Raw genomic sequence first — 23,855 nt, 5'->3', positions numbered from 1 at the left:
TTGATTTATTTAACACTCAACTATATGCTACTCCGGTTTAAACGTCCGAGTAAGACATGATACAGTGGCGGATCCATAAACTTTTCCTAAAAAGGGGGGGGGGGGACGCTGACTAACACGAGAGGGTGCCGCTCCAGTACGTCATGCTTCAATTATTCTCTATATAATCAACCAAATTTTTCCCACGAAAGGGGGCCCAGGCCCCCCAGCCCCCTGGGTCCGCCTATGTGATAAAGTATAAATTGCGTCAATATTTCCCGAGAGAGTTTGATCGATTACTGATCGATGACTTCAAGACATCAATCGAGTACTGATCGAATATGATCGATAAGTGTTTGATTACCGATCTGATCGATTAGTTAAGTCTGGATATTAACAATAAAGGGCATGCAAAAATCCAATAGAGAAAATTACATGGAGAATTTTGTATATTGACCATTTGTTATATTATGATCGTGTTCTTAGCGACACGTACATTTAGGTCATAAATTAATTTCATTTAATGGAATCAAATATTTATCTCCTAATGGGTGCAATAGGGGTTCATCGGCGATTTGAACAAATATTTCTTGACATGTAGCGGATAAAAAAAACCCTCAGGGTTAGAATTTACAGAACAGACAAGTTACAGTGACTAATGTTTCATGTATATTTTGAACATGGAGAGGGTGCCCCTGGCATATCATTGTCATTTTGTTTAGTTTTATTTGTTACCTTATCTGACTTCGGACTCGGACTTCTTTTAAGCTGAGTTTTACTATGCGTAATTTTTGTTGTTCTTTATTCTACATTGGCTAGATGTAAAGGTGGAGGGTTGAGATATCTCAAAACTTATTTAACCCCAGCGCATTTGTGCGCCTGTCTCAAGTCAGGAGCATCTGACCTGTGTTAATATTGAATGTTTTATATGGGGGTGGGGGTCCCCTGTCCGTTCATCTTCTAATATATCCTCCTGTCGGATTACTTTCATTGATCTTTATTATTATTTCTATCAGGATTTTTTTCTGACAGCTAGGGTATTGTCAAATAATGTCACGAAAAAGTTGCTATTTCAATTTAAAAAAAAATATTGAAAACTCAGATACCTTGACTTATAGAATTACAACTTTGACGGACTGTGCATTATGCATTTACACTTACACAATTGAATATTTGTAATTGTCTCTCTGTATCTCCTTTTGTCGTAGGAACTACAATCGATCTCAGTTCTGTTAAATATAGTGCGATCTACACCATCCGTAAAAAATATCTTAAATGTTAACTTGGCTTGCCATACTTGATGAAACGCGGACGTGAAAGAAAGCACTCTTCATCAACGCGTCAATGGAGATATTATTTCGTCATTTAGCATGTGAAGAAGGTTGTACTAAATCAACAACATAACTGACAGGATTTTTAAAGAAATCATTATGATCTGGATAAGTGGAAAACCGGGGTAAAATCATGAAAATCACGGCCATGAGTCGGATGCATTCTTGACCGGAGACAATTCAGATCACTGACATTATTTTTTTTTTTCTTTCTGAGTTTATAGAACAACCAAATGTTGCATGATATTTCAATATGCCGCATATTCTCAGGGCATTACTTGACTTTTCACTGAAATTATTTTTCCATTTAATAACATTTCATTGTGAGCTGGAAACAAAACTAAAAGTGAATATGATTGATCATGATTCCATAAAAAATATGAACATGTAAAAATTAATAAGATATTTATTTAATAATTATTGGTACCCAAAAACTGTTTAAAAGAAGAATGTTATGATTTAATGCAAACAGGGAAGTTATAGAGGCCCTGATTTACAATGCATTGTGGGAAACACTTGCTAACTACCCAAACTTAATCATATGATTAAAAATTAATCGCATGATTAGTAAATACAATGATTAAAATAAGTTGAACAACGAAATTTAATCATTGCATTTACTAATCATCCGATTAACTTTTAACGACTGATTAAAATTAATCATATGATTAGTTTAATCACAAGTTGAACAACAGACCCCTGGTGGATTCAACTAAATCTTACTAGTAGTATGTCCGTTCTCTAAATGGTGTGAAGCCTTTCCACTTAAAACAGGAGAAGCCATAGAAACTACATGAATCTTGTACAACGAAATTGTATGTCGATATGGTCCTTGTAGACAAATTCTTACAAATTTAGGGAAAAATTTCACTTCAAACCTCGTGAAAGAAATCTGCAAAATTTTCCAGATCACCAAACTCAATACGTCATCCTATCACCCAGAATGCAATGCAGCAATCGAACGACAGAATCGTACATTAGCAACATCTGTTTAGATAAGACTCTGAGGTGAACAGATGTGTTTTCCTGAGCTCCATTTGGTTATCAAAATGGAGCTAAATTTTTTGCTGTATATGTGAATCAAAATCATATCAACATTGTTTATTGGAATTATGAGTTATTAAGTCAGAATGGATTTCAATTCTACATTTGTGAACAACTTATTTACATCTTTTTCTGGTGAATTTTCTGGATTTGAAAGTGATGACTATAATTGCTACCTAAACAACTGTAATCTTTATTCAATTGAGGATTGTACAGATAGAACATTGTCAATTGTTGAAACCTTTAGCAGTGAGAAAATATACTTTATTTTTGAAAACATTATTTTTCAAAATTATGACAGAAATTTATTCATTCAGAAAGACAAGAACGGATTTGTATATAATTTCATTTATGAAGGGAATACAGTTGTGATTACACTATACAGTTCGTCTGCAACACTTCATATTCAAGGAAAAGGATGTGGGATTTGGTTTAAGGAAGCATTTAGTGTTTTAGGAAAACAATTACACAATGAGGTAACATATTTTCAAACTTCTTTAATAGAAAATAACACTGACCAGATGTCTACTGGAAACCTATTATTAGAATCCATGATAAGCTTTGACACTTCAGAAACAGACCCAAAGTTATTAGTAACAGATATGTCAAACACCTTGTTAACATCAACCCCAATTAGAAACTCGTCTGTGAATAGTACTTTTCGTAATCTACAAAATCTAGATCATTACAATCTAGATTTGCAACAAGAAGTAATTGATTTAAAACAAATGGTTGAATCAATTATCAATACAATCCATTCAAACATTAATATAATTGATAAATGGCTAAATGAAATGAATAATGGAAATATCAATTTGGCAGTCCTCTTGGATTTTAAGAAAGCTTTTGATGTTGTTGATCATAAAATTCTATGTACAAAACTTCTAGTTTATGGCTTCCATGAAGATACTGTTGATTTTTTTAAATCATATTTGAGTGAAAGAACACAGCAAGTCCATATAAATAATCAGTTTTCTGATAAAAAGTTTATAAATTTTGGTGTTCCACAGGGCTCAATATTTGGTCCCATTGTGTTTGTTTTGTTTATAAATGACCTTCCATTACACATCAAAAACTGTCATACAGACTTGTATGCTGATGACACAACTATGCATACATTAGGAAAGACCATTGCTGATATGCAATTAAAAGTACAAGATGATCTCCAATGTGTTGAAAAATGGTGTCTTGAAAATAGCATGTTCATAAATTCGGAAAAGACTAAATGTATGGTTATTGGTACAAGACAAAGGCTGCGTTTAAATCAAGCAGAACCAGTTCTAACTATTGAGAATAATATTCTTCAAAAATCATCAATTGAAAAACTTTTAGGTGTTAGAATTGACTCTAATCTGTCCTGGACAGGCCATATTAATTACTTATGTTCATCAATTTCATCTAGACTTTTTTTACTCTCTAAAATCAAGAAATTTCTAAATATTGATCTAAGAAAATTATTTTATAATGGTTATATTCTCCCACTGATAGATTATTGTTGTATTATTTGGAGTGGTTGTGCTAAAAATGAGCTAGTCAGAATAATAAAATTGCAGAAAAGGGCTGTTAGAATTATTTTAGATGCTGATCCACTTTCATCATCAGCTCCACTGTTTAAACAGCTTGGATGGATGACAGTAGAGAACAGAATCTCATACCACAAATCAGTTTTGATGCAGAAATGCCTTAAAAATGAAGCCCCTGTATATCTCAATGAAAAATTTAAAGAAATGCCAGAAATAAACCAATATTGTTTGAGAAATGCCTCTTGCAAAAATTTACAAGTTCCAAAAGCCAAAACAGAGCTTTATAAGAAATCTTTTATATATTCAGGATCTGTTTTATGGAATAATTTACCAATATCCCTGAAAAAGTCAACATCAAGTTCAAGCTCATTCAAAAAAGATTAAAAAAATTACTGGTTGGAACATTAAAAAGCTGAGTGTTTTTTATATGCATAATAATTTTCTCACAAATTTTTACTCAAATTTGTTATTGTTGATGTTATTACAATAAGTATATGTCATATGTGAATTTGTAATTTTTACCTGTTTTGAAAATTGTATACTTCATGACAATTTTTTATTTCATTCTTCATGTATGTGTGTCTGTTTGATATTTTGTAATTGTTTGTTATATTTCATTGTATTTCATGAGGGCCTCAGGGAAGATTAGCTTTAGAGCTAACTGTGTAACCCTCTTTAAATAAAGAATTATTATTATTATATTATTATTACATCTCTGCGAATGTATTGTCATGACAACCAGTCGACTTGGACCGACTTTTTACAAGGCGTCATGATGTCTTTCAGAAACAAAATACAAACCGAGTCCACACAATATAGTCCATATTATTTGGTCGTTGGAAGGGAACATCGAAATTCTATCGACATCGCACTAATCCCAGAATCTACAAAAGGATTGAGCAAAGAGTCAGCCCTAAAATTGATCGTTGATAATCTCGCCAATGCCAGAAAAATAGCCAAGACAAATATTGAAGCTGCACAACAGAAGTATAAAACGCAACACGACAAAAACGTATATACTAAACAAAGTGTGGCTTTACTGTACCCGGACTCCCGTTTGGTTGTCGCCCAAACTCCAATGTAAATGGACTGGACCATATTTTATTGCGGAACACATAGGCGAAAATACTTTCCGTTTGCGCAAAGCTTCTCTAAGATGAATTTTCATTTCTTTTCTGAGATATTTGCCACTGACATTGAGAAATTAAGCAATAAATCGAGCTAAAGTCTGTGTATCTTTGTTGTATCATAGAACCTAGTGTTTCACACAAGTAAAGGTTGTAACTTTGAGCAAAGATCACTGACTATAGTATACCAAATAACCACAATTATTGTTTAATTGTCGTTATTACTTTGTATTATTTCACGCACCATGCTATCAGTAACCTGTTGAATTTACACGTATGAGTTTCAGTGGTATATCAAAACCATTTTAAAATACAATTTTGGTCCGAAACAGGAGTGCAAGATTGACTCGTCACCTATCTTGTGTTCTTGTTTCCATGGGTGTACAGGAGTGACGACCTGTATACTACATTTCAGAAAAATGCTTTGTTATTGTTGATCAAAACCTGCTTACAAGGTAGATATATCCACTAATAATCTGATAATCGGTTCAAATTCTTGATATTGTTTTCGAAAACCTTCCAATATAGTGTAGTTTTAGTTAGAATCATAAACGGACCATTGATCATTATTGCCCCCTCTTTTAAAATAAAACTTGAATGTTCAGTCCTACTTTTATGATTATAGTAAAAGCAGCCGAAATTTGTTTTATATAATAATACATGTGATAGAGCCATGCATGCAGTCTTTTGAGTTGTGAAGTTGAAATAGACATTTCAGTATATTTATGTCAGTAGTCCCCCTTCCTTAGAGTATTAGTATATTTATGTCAGTAGCCCCCTCCTCAGAGTATAGTATACTTTTGTCAGTAGTCCCCCCTCCGAGTATTAGTATATTTATGTCCGTAGTCCCCCCTCCTCGGCATATCTAGTATGTTTATGTTTATCCCCCTCCATATACCCCCTTTGTATATCTATTAAAAGTTCCAATATGTGCACTTTCTATGTTCGTGATGTTTTCAGTACGTACACACTTTCAGCAACCAGGAAGATGAATTACCAAAAGACGAATTACCCATAGACGAATTACTCAAAGACAATTTACCCAAAGACTAATTACCCATAGATGAAATAATATTAAAAACCCAAATACGAAATGTAGAATTTGTGCTCGGGACGATCACTTCGGGGAATAAGTGGAGAAAATAACCAGAAGAAAAGTGACTTTAGGAACTTTTACTATAATTCGCAAAGTGCTCTACATGAACTCTCGTTTTAAATTGAAGATTTATATGAACTCTCGGTTTAAATTGAATATTTCCCATTTTAGTTTTAAATTGAATATTATTGTTTTAAAAGTACCTGTTTTCCTAAATATAATGTTTCTCATTTCAAATGTCCAAAGAGATTAAAGAATTACTATTTTACAACTTAATCCGTCAAAAGTGCTAAACTTACACTCAACTTCAAAAGAGGCAATTATCGCTCATTTATAAAGTTAAGCCGTAGGACAATGATCAGCTTATTATAACATACAAGTATGGACAATTATATTTATATTTTTAAAACCTTTATAATGTTTTAATACCCTTATCTTAGACTTAATTTATCTTTTGTAAACTGTTGCTGGGGCTTTCGAACTGTAAACTTGTGTAAATACAGTTTTGCGTTTAAAGCAGCCATTGTGTTAATTATAGACCTAAAAACTTTAATGTAACCCATGCCGGAATTCACGGGGTTATATTAGTTTCAAATGCGTATTAGTTATTCAATATCATACACCAAAAATCTAAGCGACGTATTTTGAACAACAATACAGTGAGAGAAAAATAGCCGAAAAAAGTACACTATCTTTCACGTAAGAGTGGAAAGACCTGCCAAAAGTATTTTATAAAGCACTAAATAGTGAGGGTTTCAAATATATACAAAGGTAAATAATTGAGTTTGCTATTACACGATAAACAACGTCTGTACCTATAATCTGTACTTACAGACCAGCAAATGTTATTTGTGAAGTTGATAAAAAATATCTATCAACTAGTTCATTGGAAACCATCGATGAACTCTTACTTTTTTAAAAGACGGGGAGTTATGTTATACCACACTGGTTCATCGACGTTTTGCTTAGACACTAAAGACGTTTGATAAATTCCGACTTGCAGCTGCAATAAAGGCAACAGTAGTATAGCGTTGTTCAAACGTCATATATCGACAGCAGGATAACAATTCGGGATTACACACTAAAAAGGAAAGAAACACATCAACTATGAAAGGAAAAGAAAGGAACAAAACGAACAACAGGAACACTGAAGTTTAATAAAAACAGACGTCAACTTACATAGTAACAAACTATTTGATAACAACTGCCATATTTCTGACTTGGTACAGGACTTTTTAAGAAAACAAATGATTTAAGACTAGCTAATATGACAAAATTTAATAATATCGCTTAAATAACAACACTACGTGACAGAAATACTATACACATAAACGCAATAACACTCATCACAGAAACAGAACAAACATATATTATAATGGTAGACAAAACTCCAAAAGAACAAGTAACATATTCGTTAAACAGAACACCGCAAACAGAGAAGGTCTTACGTAACGAGCATGCAATCTATAACTTACATTCATACAATTATTTTCATAATATCAGTCCAGAATACTTTCATGAAAATGATTGTGATAACAGGTTATTTCATAGATAAATAAACTACAAAGGATAAAGTGTGAATTCGTCCATCTGTTTTAATATTGAGGAAAGTATCACGGTATGAAGGAGTCCTTTTTATCAGTTGTGCCCCCTTTTTCACGATTAAAGGGGTATATGAGATAACAATTTTGAATACTGAATGAGTCATGAAACATAGATATAAATGTAGCTGGTGTATAGAAGTTATGTATATAAGAGTTATAAACCACAAGGAAAGACACAAAACATCTGTGTGCTTGAAAGATATATAATTATATAGTTTCTTTGCTCAATATTTATTTCTGTAATTTTGCCGACATAGACGCACTTATGAGTTCTAAATAAAGGCAATAGTAGTATATATACCGCTGTTTAAACTCACAAATCCATGGACAAAAAGAAAATCGGGGTAGCAAACCAAAACCGAGGGAAACGCATTAAATATAAGAGGAGAACAACGACATAACACTAAAATGAAACACACACAGAAACGGACCGAGCAACAGACAAACTCCCGCGATAACAACAAACCTAACATCAAAACCAAATACATGAATTTGAGATAGATAAACCGTTTGAATAACACGTTTTCAAAATATGACACACGCATAGAAGACAACAGGTTTAACATTTGTTAAAACAACTGACATTGCGTACTAAAACTGTTTTTTTCAAAACATGAATTAAGATCTACTATTACCTTTTGTACAAATCTTTGGGCTTTCGTCAGATTTATCCATGCAGTCATGGAATCTATTACAAAACTGTACTTCGTAAATACACTGAACTTTATCTTCACATTTCACCATACCAACTGGACAGCCACGATCTTTTAAAAAAAAGAAACTAGAATAAGTAAAGGCATGTAAGGGTATATATTCTGGGTACTGACGTTGTTGATTATCTTTATTATGTGCTATGGTATTCTTTTATTTGTTTTTATAATATCACTTGTACTGTTTAATGTATCCTTTTGTGATATTCATTTTACATTATGTACGTGGCTCGGTACCTGGACATCCCGCCATTCTGTTATTGTATTAGAGAACATTTGTGTATTTCTGTCTTTAATTTTGCTAATTTGTTTTTTTCTATTTACCGCTTTTATGTTTCCTTTTTACTTATTTGTTTGTTTTATAGCATATATTATACATGTAACACAATATTGACTGTTGTATCCTTATTTTGAAGTTTTTACCTGTTATGTCTAGTTTTTTTGTGAACACATCGTTGTAAATATAATTTAGGAATTTGTAAGATGTTATCTATCCGTTTGATGTGAACGAGCTTTTGCTTTTGTCATTTGATAAGATACTTTCTGTTTTGAATTTTCTTCGTATGATTTACTTCTTAAATGCCTTGACTGAGTTCCAATAACAATATCGCATTTATTTTATACATGGTTTCGCAGTATACAAGTATGCATCAATAACCAACAAAATAACTAAAAAACACGAATATGTAGTATTTTTTCAGTACTGACAATATTTTTAACATGTTTAATACAAGTGGCTAATCACCTTTTCACGAACGTTTGTTTCAATAGTGTCTTCACACTAGAAATGAATTCGTATTCCTTTCGTAAATAAAGCTGATGTATATGTTAAGTTTGAAATGTGTCAACCAACTGTTACACAATAAAGGTGTTAACGCTGTACTTGTACTTCAAATGTTACTTGTACAACACTTTATAATCCTAGAATCTAAAAGGTAAAGTGAGTGTCGACATGTCAATTAAAAGTTTCAAAATGTTTCTCCCAAAGAAAACAATGAATCTTATATTATGATACTGGACACAGTTGATTTTGTTTTAGTTTTAGGAACACCTATTATTGTAATTATGTAAGTCAAACATATATGAATAATAAAATAGTATGCTATTATGTTGTTTATAAAATGATATTTTTTGTAAAACCAATATAAGATTTTCAGCTCTAGATTTACTGTAAATAAGATCACACTCTTGTAGCTTTTTGAAATCTCTTCTTTGTGTACTAAAACCTGTGTGAGTTATTTCAAATTGCATTGAGTTACATTAAAAACATAACCTGACTCAATTAGAGCTGGACAGACATTTTCTAATTTTTCGGCAGATTAGAAGAAAAGGTATTCAGTTTCAGTGATTGCCGTGAATCTGTCTATTATTTAAATGTCTAAATATGCTTGAATGAAACACAACTGAAATAAGTGCTTGGCCACACAAAACACACTTGACTGTTAAACATGCACTTTATAAAAACTAAACCTTTGAAATATTTGATAAAAGAAATTATCTCTTTTTAAACACTACAATCATTTCATTTCTTAAACCTTTCGACCATCATTTGCCAAATTGGTATAATTTCAAACATTATTTGATTTTATCCAAATAAGCATACTCTCTACACATAGGTCTGGATTCTCATCTGAACCATCTGTACAATCTATTACGCCGTCACATTTCTTGAACTCGTACACACATTGGTAGCCATTATCACATTTGGACATCAAGTCACCACAACTGTGTGCTGTAATTAAAGAATTTATATATGAGTTTTACTGTTCCGTTGGTATCCTTGGCCCCTATTTCATTTCATAGAAATAATCCATGACTCCAGAAAGAAAAATATAATATCTTAAGTGTTCGAGCATTTCAACAATTTGTCATTAAGATGCGAGATACACCAACAATCCCCTTTGTATTAATACTTCTACCCTAAGGGAAACACAACATATCAATCTACCCAAACAGATGTTTTTTTACGAAAGGCCATTACAAACCTGTGTCTATCACAAAGGTATATTTTCATCTTCAACAACTGACACTTTTGATATTGACTTCTATATCAAAATTCATCACAAATGTTCTGGTCTTGCTGATATTATTTATAGTTCACGGCTTCTTTTAAAAAACCCATCTTAATGAAAGAAAGAAATACATTTAATTACTTTTACAAAATTGTTGACCATCTTCTGACTCGCCGCTACATTGTTGTTCTCCAGAACATATCATTGACTGGTGTACACATTCATAACCATTAGGACATTTGGCAAAATACAGTGCGCATTCGGTGGCTAAAATATTAAAACCAAGAAATAGATAAGTGTTTGATACATTACAGATGTTACATTTGGAAAATGAAAATAAAATGTCTAGAAGAGTCATGCAATACATATTCGCAAGAAATCACTTGTAATATAACATATAGACACACTTTAGTGTGAATAAACAGTTATATATTCAAATAAGGATATTGGACCAGTATATTACCTTTTGATGATTCTATCGAATTTATCAATATGAAATAATTGCTTAAATGCAACACCAAAAAGCACAGGCTAAAAAGACCTACTATGTAAAAAAAAAAGATGTGATATGATTGCCAATGAGACAACTATCCACAAAAGACCAAAATGACACAAACATTTACAACTATAGGTCACTGTACGGCCTTCAACAATGAGCAAAGCCCATACCGCATAGTCAGCTATAAAAGACCCCGATCAGACAATGCAAAACAATTCAAACGAGAAAACTAACGGCCTTATTTAAGTAAAAAAATTTAACGAAAAACAAATATGTAACACATAAACAAACGACAACCACTGAATTACAGGCTCCTGACTTTGGACAGGCACATACATAGATAATGTGGCGGGGTTAAACATGTTAGCGGAATCCCAACCCTCTTCCTAACCTGGGACAGTGGTATAACAGTACAAAATAAGAACAAACTATAAAAATCAGTTGAAAAAGGCTTAACTCATCAGATAGACAAGAATACAAGTGAACGTGGCCGGGTACTTATACATCTTACACAAGAAAAACCACAATGCACAGATCTTAGAGTACTCGCAGTTATCTGACAGCTTGTTCAAAGTTACTAACAACTAATAAAAAAGTCATGCCACTAAGACTAAAAGTACTATGTCTAACTCAGAAGGTGCATAACGTTACAATATGTTTGTGTGCTCAGTAGTTTTGTTTTTGCCATGTTTTAAATTTTTCAAGAAATAACTGTTATTACAAAGACTGCCACTTATTCATACCAGACAATTAATGGATGACATGTAAAGAGTTTATAGCTCATTTGGGTCAATAGTTTTTAAGAAATATACCATTTATTATTTTAATTTACATGCATTTGAATATTGAAATCTGTAATGTCATATTTACCAAACTTGATAGCAATGTTTTTCTCACACATACATGACTGATATGATTTATATGATGAAGTTTTAACACTATAACAACACAATCAACCAGAAAAAAACAGTAACTACATGGTACAGATTAGAATTTATATGACATACATCATAACGATGTGATTTTTTTATTCTTATAACATGAATCTACTTTAAAAGATCCCAGTCGTTATATTACTGTTCTATTATATGTCATTATGTTATTGTTCTATTATATGTCATTATGTTATTGTTCTATTATATGTCATTATGTTATTGTTCTATTATATGTCATTATGTTCTTGTTCTATTATATGTCATTATGTTATTGTTCTATTATAAATTTGAAAATACTTTGAACGACAAACGACAACATAAGTTGACTTGCGTAATGGTCTTAACAATATGTGGATTCCTAAAAATTCTTCTATAAAATTTAAAATCTAGGTCTATTTCTGAAATAAATTATAACATAACTTTTGAATTTTTAACCCTGTATACAACTATTCTCAATGTGACATTATTATTATTTTGAATAAACATTATACGATATTTTTTTCCTTATGTGATATTTACATTTTCTGACGTCAGACACGCGAAGCAATGCATGTGTTTTTTTTTATTTTATAGATAATTTTGTGCCTTGTTGTAAACAGTTGTTTGGTCTGACACTATAACACAGTGATAACTGCTCTACCCAAATTTTGACTTTTGTTTTTTTATGTCTGTTTTGTTCGCGCATCGTTGTAAATTGAACTTAATTTAATGTGACTTTCATATAAGTGAGAGTTTTAGGGCTTTAACATCAGGTTCAATGCAACATTTTCTACATTTAAAAACGCCTGTACCAAGACAGGAATATGATAGTTGTTGTTCATTCGTTTAAAGTGTTTTATCATTTGATTTCGCCATTTAATTTGGGACATTACGATTGAATTTCCGCAGAATTCAGTAATTTTAAATTAGTTATCGTTCAAAATTCAATTTTGTAGATCAATTGTACCACGGAAATCCACGAAAGTTGATATAAATTGAGAAATAATAAATCCACAGTATGGAATTTTCCCGTAAAAAGTTTTCAACCTGCACAAAAATCTGTATCATTATTCGAACCATCTTTACATCCCACTTCTGAAACGGAGTTCCCATCACACAAATAAAAATGACGAATACACTGCATTCCGTCTTTGCATTTCAGAAATCCGATAGGACACTCATAATCTACAAAGTAAAGCAGATTTACGGTTACGGGAACAGATTATGGTCATAACATCTATAACAGAGTGTATGTCATTAAATACTACATCATATATTTCAAAAGTGGCTGAAGAGCATTGACAAGTCGTTAAATACTATATCATATATTTCACAAGTAGCTGAAGAGCATTCACAAGTCGTTAAATACTACATCATATATTTCACAAGAAGCTGAAAAGCATTGACAAGTCGTTAAATACTATATCATATATTTCACAAGTGGCTGAAGAGCATTGACAAGTCGTTAAATACTATATCATATATTTCACAAGTGGTTGAAGAGCATTGACAAGTCGTTAAATACTACATCATATATTTCACAAGTAGCTGAAGAGCATTGACAAGTCGTTAAATACTATATCATATATTTCACAAGTGGCTGAAGAGCATTGACAAGTCGTTAAATACTACATCATATATTTCACAAGTAGCTGAAGACCATTGACAAGTCGTTAACTACTATATCATATATTTCACAAGTGGCTGAAGAGCATTCACAATAAATTAAAAAAAAACCCAAAGTATAACTATTGAACAACATATAAGTAAAAAGGACACTTTGTGCTTTTTAAAAAAAAAATATTATTCAGAATACTTGACAGAGCTGTGCCTTAATTCATCCTGATATGGTTGACAAATATAGTCTGTCATAAATTGTCTGAAATATGAGTATTGAGAATTGATCACATCGTTTATTGATTGATATATCAGACATCAACATCTGAATTACATGGCAGTTGAGGATTATCAGCGTAAAGCAAAGATGAGGCTTGGAAGGTCTCTTGTCATCTTAATATTAGATCATCATAAAATGTATTTTATGTTTTTTTTCAGTGGTAGACGTATTTCATAGGCATATAAAACGTTAAATGTGTGGTATGCAAAACAAATCACATACTGACACCATTCATATCGAATTCCGGACAATTTACTCACAAATGACATGCCGTGCTCGTAAAAATGAGCCTTTGTGCGTTTTGAAAAGTTAAAATTAGAAACAAATTATTTTTGCGTACATTGCAACAAGTAACATATGGCCACCGAAAGCTCTTTTTTTGAGAGCCCAGGTGGTCGTGTGGTCTAGCGGGACGGCTGCAGTGCAGGCGATTTGGTGTCACGATATCACAGTAGCATGGGTTCGAATCCCGGCGAGGGAAGAACCAAATATTTGCGAAAGCAAATTTACAGATCTAACATTGTTGGGTTGATGTTAAGACGAGTTGTATATACATTATGTACACAGCCATGTATCACCATCATTGATGGCGATCCGATGGATACATCTGTTGTAGGGTTGTCACTGACTCAGACGTACTTATGAATATAATTATTTTCTGTGACTGTATCTTAAATTAATTTGTAGGATCCTTTACTATAGATAATTTAGCTGATCTGTAACAATAACATCTTCATGCCTTATATATCATGTACTGTAGTACGCCGCTAGATTAAAACTGACGCGGAAAGGTAACATATGGCCACCGAAAGCTCTTTTTTTGAGAGCCCAGGTGGTCGTGTGGTCTAGCGGGACGGCTGCAGTGCAGGCGATTTGGTGTCACGATATCACAGTAGCATGGGTTCGAATCCCGGCGAGGGAAGAACCAAATATTTGCGAAAGCAAATTTACAGATCTAACATTGTTGGGTTGATGTTAAGACGAGTTGTATATACATTATGTACACAGCCATGTATCACCATCATTGATGGCGATCCGATGGATACATCTGTTGTAGGGTTGTCACTGACTCAGACGTACTTATGAATATAATTATTTTCTGTGACTGTATCTTAAATTAATTTGTAGGATCCTTTACTATAGATAATTTAGCTGATCTGTAACAATAACATCTTCATGCCTTATATATCATGTACTGTAGTACGCCGCTAGATTAAAACTGACGCGGAAAGGTAACATATGGCCACCGAAAGCTCTTTTTTTGAGAGCCCAGGTGGTCGTGTGGTCTAGCGGGACGGCTGCAGTGCAGGCGATTTGGTGTCACGATATCACAGTAGCATGGGTTCGAATCCCGGCGAGGGAAGAACCAAATATTTGCGAAAGCAAATTTACAGATCTAACATTGTTGGGTTGATGTTAAGACGAGTTGTATATACATTATGTACACAGCCATGTATCACCATCATTGATGGCGATCCGATGGATACATCTGTTGTAGGGTTGTCACTGACTCAGACGTACTTATGAATATAATTATTTTCTGTGACTGTATCTTAAATTAATTTGTAGGATCCTTTACTATAGATAATTTAGCTGATCTGTAACAATAACATCTTCATGCCTTATATATCATGTACTGTAGTACGCCGCTAGATTAAAACTTACGTGGAAAGGTCACATATGGCCACCGAAAGCTCTTTTTTGAGAGCCCAGGTGGTCGTGTGGTTTAGCGGGACGGCTGCAGTGCAGGCGATTTGGTGTCACGATATCACAGTAGCATGGGTTCGAATCCCGGCGAGGGAGGAACCAAAAATTTGCGAAAGCAAATTTACAGATCTAACATTGTTGGGTTGATGTTTAGACGAGTTGTATATATATATATATATAGACGAGTTGTATATATATATATATATATACAACTCGTCTAAACATCAACCCAACAATGTTAGATCTGTAAATTTGCTTTCGCAAATTTTTGGTTCTTCCCTCGCCGGGATTCGAACCCATGCTACTGTGATATCGTGACACCAAATCGCCTGCACTGCAGCCGTCCCGCTAAACCACACGACCACCTGGGCTCTCAAAAAAGAGCTTTCGGTGGCCATATGTGACCTTTCCACGTAAGTTTTAATCTAGCGGCGTACTACAGTACATGATATATAAGGCATGAAGATGTTATTGTTACAGATCAGCTAAATTATATATAGTAAAGGATCCTACAAATTAATGTAAGATACAGTCACAGAAAATAATTATATTCATAAGTATATATATATATATATATAGGAAAGTTGAATTGAAACTACAAAAAAACCTGCAGGATGTCTCAGTTCTATGAAACATGAGAACTATATGATTAATGAGCACACTCAGTAAAAGCCGATGAAGCCACATGAGTAGTTGTTCCATGACCATATTGGTATATACTCCTATATATCCTACTCTTATGGTCCGACTGCGCGTGCGGGGTTATTAACAGGTTTAATTTGAATTCTTAACGCTACATACAACCCTTCTAGTTGTCACGTCATTTAAAATGCACAATCAAAGGTAATTTTATTATAGATTTATTAGAAATTAACAAGATTTAAACTTAATAAAAAATAAGATGTCTCACACATTTAATTTCATCACTAGTCAAAATTATAAACACATGTTATTTTTTATATCTTCATTAGAATATAACGAGCGAATGGCAAAATGTCGACTTGGGTACATCAATTTTATCAATATCTTAATTATCTGTTACACAAGAGGTCAACTGTTTTACTTTAAAAGAAGGACGAAAGATACAAAAGTCAAAGGGACAGTCAAACTCATAAACCTAAAACAAACTGACAATGACATGGCTAAAAATGAAAAAGACAGAAAGACAAACAATAGTACACATGACATACCATAGAAAACTAAAGAATAAACAACAAGAACCCAAACGAAAATTAGGGGTGATCTCAGGTGCTCCTGAAGGGTAAGCAGATCCTGCTCCACATGTGGCACCCGTCGTGTTGCTTACGTGATAATAAATCCGGTAAATAGTCTAATTAGGTAGGTCAAATCAATAAAAGGAAAGGGGATTGTAGTTAACACGTAAGGAACATATCTGATATTTTTTTTAATAGTTATCCCATAACTGTCAACCAACTCGTGATGGTGTCCGTAAAATTTACGAAGGGATGATTTCAACTTCATCATTTGGAATTCTCAGTGTAATAGCCTCCTTGTGAACAACAGCCCTTTATAAAAAAAATCATGATAGGAAATGCAAGCACGGAAATATCGTATCAATTGGGAGATATATACCCCGCATGCAGGTGCTGTAGGAATGTTGCTACTTAGAAACTGACATTAAAATCGACAGGATGAAGAGTCTATTGATTTTCTAATAATTTTGAAACTTTATACAAATAACATTAGCAGTGCAATATTCAGAATTTTGTTACTAATACGTGTTATTGTTTTTGAAGTATGAATGATGTCACCGGCAAGGACACTAGTTTATTTTCGAAGGTGTAGGGTTATATGATGTAATTCAGTCAGGTTACAAGATAGGAGATCTAGATCTTTTCAAAAACATCGTAAACACCTCGGAATCACACAGAACCGAAGCTATGGTACCGTGTTGAAGTCATTATCATCCTTTGCATACATGCAATAATACAATGAGCTATGAAAACTAGCTGTGGCCTCAATATTTAATGCTTATGTAGCCTTTGAATTGTAACTAATAAATTTGCATGTAGCAATCATTTTTTTATAAAGTATTCTAATGCATTTATTTTCAAAAATACATAATTTGTCCAAATACTCATATAGTCCGGCTCGTTAATAAAAATACGAGTGAACACCTGGACCTTATATAGCACAGTTAGAAAATAACAGCACCTAACAGTCAGTATAATTAGGGTGCATATTTACGTAAGCACATATCGGGATCTTCGTCTTCTCCCGTTGAACACTCATCGCGTCCATCACACCACCTTTGTGCATCAATACATCGATAGTCATCACTACACCTTCTAGTACCATAAGGACATTTTCTTGCTAAAAAAATACGTTGTGATCAGGGTAATAAATAACAATTAATATAGAATAGTGTTAAATATGTGTTATCTAAAGACACACAGAAAAAAAGTATCATAAGTTTATAGCTGACTGAGAGAACTAAGTATACATAGTTAAACTAGTTTATAATTGACTGAGAGAGAGAACATAGTGTACATAGTTAAACTGGTTTGTAACAGACTGTAATGATAATTGTCTTTAACACCCAGTCTTTGATAGAACCATGCAAAATGCCTATAAGTCTCCACATGACATGTCAACCAAATGAAATGAAATTTTGCACACATGCTATGACAGTCAAGAGAAAATTAATAGTAACTTTAAAATTTTATTTTAAGCTATTTTTAGATTTAACAGCGCCTTGAACTGGAAATGCCTGAATTTCCAAAAAAATCTACAAAAATATCACACTTTTGTTGCTCTGAATATGCTAGATAAAGTTATGTTAAACTGGTATTTGAATTGATTTTTATAACAAGTATCATTCCTCCTTGGAAACTTGACAAAATGTTAAAGCTTGAATATTGCTAAATTTTGAGGCTGACCGGTCCAAAAGGGGCATTTTGGGCATACTTTGGATACTTGGTAAAATGACAATCAAAAGGACATATAATCTCATATAGTACTTTAAATTTTTAAATGTTTTACATATTTTTACGAAGGTTTACATGTGTACTACAGTATGTCTTATTAAATGACAACTGCCAGTTGACCTTGACCTTTGACCTCAAGGTCAAAATATTTGATTTCCCCCCGTTTCTGATACTAGAGGACACACTTTTTTCTTCCTTGAAGATTTTTTTAACACTTGACACACAATGTCAGCACCTAAATATTATGTATTGTGTACTATGGATGATGACCTTAATATTTGACCATCAAGGCCAAAGAAAAGGTCAAGGTCTAATAGATAATTCCAAGTGTCAGCTTAAAACACAACATTCTGTCTTGACATGTCAATATGAAAAAGAAATGTACTGATTGCTTATGAGACATTACAAGCAAAATAAAGTGGTAGTAATCATTTTTATTTTATAGGCCACAGAACAGGCAAAACCTTTGCAGTACAGCTAAGGGTTTATCTCTGTGGTCATGTTCTACTCCCTCATATAATGATGTTACTGTTTAGACTTTTAAAAAGTTCAGTACCTAATCTGTAACCCATATGTAACCTTAATTGTCTTTCTAGTTCATCATGGGGGTCATGCCCTGCCCCCACCATACAATTGATGGTTAAATAGCTTGAAATATCTTCATATTCTTCACTTTTAAATCATATGTATTTTTTCAATCAGACCTTAGAGTACACCAATGATGTTTTTGCTGGAGTTCGCTCCCATTATAGACACTGTTCAGATACCAACCCATAACCTACAAACTTTAATAATAATTTTATATCATGACTAAACCAACTACGTGTACCATATATTATGTAACTCATGTCATAACCCTCGACTCTACAGGGAGGACATGAGTTTTGATTCACTAAAACAGTTCTATCGAGTTATAGTTGAAGTAAAAAAAATCGTAGAAATTTAGCTAAAAGCAAAAACTTATAAAACTGCAAATTCATGTATTAGGTTTTGATTTTATATTTGTTATTCTAGTGGGATTTGTCTATGCTTAGTCCGTTTGCGTGTTTGTTATATTTTAGTGTTGTATCGTTGTTCTCATGTTATTTTTAATGCGTGTCCCTCGGTTTTAGTTTGTTACCCCGATTTTGTTTTTTGTCCATGAATTTATGAGTTTTAAACAGCGGTATACTTCTGTTGTCTTTATTAAAATAAAAAAAACATAAACTATTTTGACTCCATTATACCAGTGTTATGTCGTTAAATTACGGCAAAAGTTGTATACCGCTGTTCAAAAGTCATCAATAGATTGAGAAAAAACAAATCCGGATTGCAAACTAAAACCGAGGGAAACAGAGAAACCATGTAGCTATAATGTAATATATTGTTCAGTGAGATAAATACATTCAACGTGGAATTGAAAAGTTATAGTTGGCAAAGTGTTTGAACAGTTACAAAAGGGAAACTGATCAACATACATTTGATATAAATATTTGAATGAAATATAAATTTTGCTTGCAGTATAGAGTATTACAACTTTGTCGCCTCGCAAGGGTTCTAAACATGATTCGAATCATTTTAAGCCGGCAGAAATTTCAACCGTCTCAATCGGATACAACACACACTATTTGGATTTCTTCACCTTGAAAAGTCGAGCTATATCATTCTTGATGTAAAAATAATGTGTGTAAGGCTAGTTATAATATCAATGTAAAATATAAATTCTAGGTACCAGAGTATCAGAATACAGTAAAAATTCATCTACATTGTCAAAAATACATCTTTATATATGATAAATTTGGAAAAAAACAATTATAAGCAAACTATCTTAAACTTTATACAACAATGTTCTCAATGTATCAAAACTTAAAAAAACGAAAGTTGTTTATCAACGGCATGACTAGCGATAAACCTCTCGTTGCATATACTTTAAATGTTTCCTCCTTTTTTAGGATTGGGGCTTACTTTGGCATTTTTCTTTATCTTCATCACTACCGTCATGACAGTTTTCATGGCCGTTACATATATCTTCTTGACGAAAACATTGTAGTCCATCCGCACATTTAGCTCTACCTTTTATACATTTGTGTTCTAGAAAGAAAAACAAAACAATAACCAGAAATGTCCATTAGATTCATAATTTCAATATGTTGTCGAATGTTTAGAATTATTTGTTTAAATATATCTTTCACCTTTTTAACGACATTAATTACTTGCATATTTTTTCAACTTGATATGTTTGAGCTTTTAAATTTGCCATTTCGTCTGTAATATTCCGAATAAATTTTTCCCTGGACTTGTTGGAGTTTGGAAATTGGGTTCAATTTAATGTTCAGTTCAAATTTGACGTGCTTGATAATAATCCAACAACGCTTGACTTATCAATTCAGTAAATGTATTCTCTATTGCAATTAACGTTTTAAAAGTAGGGCAAACAATGATACTGATGTTCTCTTATTTCTATGGTTTAATCATTGATTATAAATATATATATTGATGACAGTAGGGAAATGTGTAAAGTAAACCAATTTGATATTTGAACGTAAAACATTATTTTAAATATTAATCAGATGAATTGCAAGGGTAAACAAATTAGCTAATCTATCAAATATTTCAGTGTAAAGATTTATTTCTTAAGTCAAGTGCATGTGGATATACACAATGCTTAATTAAAATAAATTGAACAGTTATATTTGTACATACATGCAAGATGGTAGTAAAATTTTACATGTGTTTTAAAAGTACCTTTACATGCTACTGGTTCTTCATCCGAACCATCATAACAGTTCGCATATCCGTTACAGACATTGTCTTTGTCTATACAGTTATAATTGTCTGCACACTTTGTTTCGCCAGGTTCACAGGTTCTAGCTGTAATTGACGCATATATTTACTGCATTAAATCACATAATCAAGATAAACTGATAATTGGATAAACCTCGGTTGTACTCCTGTACAAAAAAAAAAGTCAAATCACACGTCGCAATATTTACAATGCAAATAGGAAAACCTACTAAAATATTTTATGAAAATCTTCAGAAATAATCAGATCAAGGAAAAATTCATTGCAATATATTTGGCGTGACAAAAAACTAGATCGAAAAAAACATATGAACATTGATAATATAGTCAATGCTTAGTACGTAAGTTTACAGGTTGAGAAAACGTTTCAAAAACCGAGATATAATCAATTTGTTTGAACAACACGTAAGTAATGTATGCCTTTTATCAGATAATAAACCAATTTGACGAGCCCTTAAGTACAACCACAACCCAGTGATCAGTACCCCTACCTCAACATGAAATGTTCTTTATTAAGAGGTCATTTGTCGATAATACATTAATCACTTAAAACCCAGTGATCAGTACCCCTGCCTCAACATGAAATATTGTTTATTAAGAGGTCATTTGTCGATAATATATTAATCACTTAAAACCCAGTGATCAGTACCTCTGCCTCAACATGAAATATTGTTTATTAAGAGGTCATTTGTCGATAATACATTAATCACTTAAAACCCAGTGATCAGTACCCCTGCCTCAACATGAAATATTGTTTATTAAGAGGTCATTTGTCGATAATACATTAATCACTTAAAACCCAGTGATCAGTACCCCTGCCTCAACATGAAATATTGTTTATTAAGAGGTCATTTGTCGATAATACATTAATCACTTAAAACCCAGTGATCAGTACCCCTGCCTCAACATGAAATATTGTTTATTAAGAGGTCATTTGTCGATAATACATTAATCACTTAAAACCCAGTGATCAGTACCCCTGCCTCAACATGAAATATTGTTTATTAAGAGGTCATTTGTCGATAATACATTAATCACTTAAAACCCAGTGATCAGTACCCCTGCCTCAACATGAAATATTGTTTATTAAGAGGTCATTTGTCGATAATACATTAATCACTTAAAACCCAGTGATCAGTACCCCTGCCTCAACATGAAATATTGTTTATTAAGAGGTCATTTGTCGATAATATATTAATCACTTAAAACCCAGTGATCAGTACCTCTGCCTCAACATGAAATATTGTTTATTAAGAGGTCATTTGTCGATAATACATTAATCACTTAAAACCCAGTGATCAGTACCCCTGCCTCAACATGAAATATTGTTTATTAAGAGGTCATTTGTCGATAATACATTAATCACTTAAAACCCAGTGATCAGTACCCCTGCCTCAACATGAAATATTGTTTATTAAGAGGTCATTTGTCGATAATACATTAATCACTTAAAACCCAGTGATCAGTACCCCTGCCTCAACATGAAATATTGTTTATTAAGAGGTCATTTGTCGATAATACATTAATCACTTAAAACCCAGTGATCAGTACCCCTGCCTCAACATGAAATATTGTTTATTAAGAGGTCATTTGTCGATAATACATTAATCACTTAAAACCCAGTGATCAGTACCCCTGCCTCAACATGAAATATTGTTTATTTAGATTTTTTACAAGTTTTTGAGAATGAAGTTATGACTGTTATTCATATTTAAAACATATTTTTTTCAGTGGCATTTTGAATGGTTTGATTTGTAAATCACCGGTAATTCTTAAAGTTGACAGTTCTTTTTCCTTTATTGTGGATGCTTATACATTGTTGTCAACCTAATAAAACTTAATGAGGTTTTGAAATAATTTAAATTTATCGCAGAAGCTAGTTAAGACTGAAGATTAAATGATAATCTTGACTTTAATTAATAATTCAATCTTCATTCTTTTAAATAACAATGAAATCGTTACCAGTACTTCTTAAACTTTGTCATTGAAATTGATTACGTCACCCATCGCTTAGGAATTTTATGTAAAAAAATACGCATATCAGTAATCATTGCATTTTATCTGAGATTCAGGTTTTTGGTTGTTTACTGGAATATGGTAAATAATGGTAAAGGTATAAATTACAATTATTGTGATATGTAATGGCGTTTTATACGGACCGTGGTATCATCTTTCTATCCATATAAACATTGGGCTATTATGGAATAATCAGGATGATACCGAGTTTTATATTGCAGTCGTTCTATTTGAGCAGTCAAATGCGTTGACTGTTTATGTCTATGTCATATACAGTGACTGACCCCATATCACCTTTTCACATGCATTTTTAAATAGAAGTTGTCTAAAATATTTAGTTATTCATACGACCTCTTCATCCTAGTTTTGTTTCCAATGTATACAACGAATCAAACTTATTTGGTTTATAATTTTTGGAAAAAAACATACATCACTGGTTAATATTTTGTGTTTAAGACCTATAAATAATTTTGTTTTATTCTTATTGTTAATATTTTCGTTCATACTCAAACGAATTCGTTCACCATCGATTGCTGGTTTCAACAGGTAAAGTGCATTTTATTCGTCTGATATGAGGCCTGTTTAAACGGGAATTTACCAATACTTTAATCAAATTAAAAGAAAATTAACACATCAAACAACATGCATTGATTTGTCAGATGAAAGA

At 32.6% G+C, this 23,855-nt stretch overlaps 1 protein-coding gene across 1 annotated transcript in view; it reads right to left on the bottom strand.

Moving 5' to 3' along the window:
* LOC134726073 (low-density lipoprotein receptor-related protein 2-like) overlaps positions 1-23,855 on the bottom strand; it is a 106,488-nt gene that overhangs the window by 9,427 nt on the left and 73,206 nt on the right. The window contains exons 15-21 of the mRNA XM_063590470.1: positions 21,116-21,241; positions 20,336-20,461; positions 17,652-17,777; positions 12,887-13,024; positions 10,568-10,693; positions 10,018-10,146; positions 8,340-8,468 (exon numbers count right to left, since the gene is read on the bottom strand). Of these exons, the coding sequence (XP_063446540.1) occupies positions 8,340-8,468; positions 10,018-10,146; positions 10,568-10,693; positions 12,887-13,024; positions 17,652-17,777; positions 20,336-20,461; positions 21,116-21,241 (900 nt within the window). The remainder of the gene's footprint in view (positions 1-8,339; positions 8,469-10,017; positions 10,147-10,567; positions 10,694-12,886; positions 13,025-17,651; positions 17,778-20,335; positions 20,462-21,115; positions 21,242-23,855) is intronic.

This window comes from Mytilus trossulus, chromosome 7, assembly GCF_036588685.1.
Source record: "Mytilus trossulus isolate FHL-02 chromosome 7, PNRI_Mtr1.1.1.hap1, whole genome shotgun sequence".
In the NCBI taxonomy this organism is placed as follows: domain Eukaryota; kingdom Metazoa; phylum Mollusca; class Bivalvia; order Mytilida; family Mytilidae; genus Mytilus; species Mytilus trossulus.
This window is presented reverse-complemented; position numbering and strand designations above follow the sequence as displayed.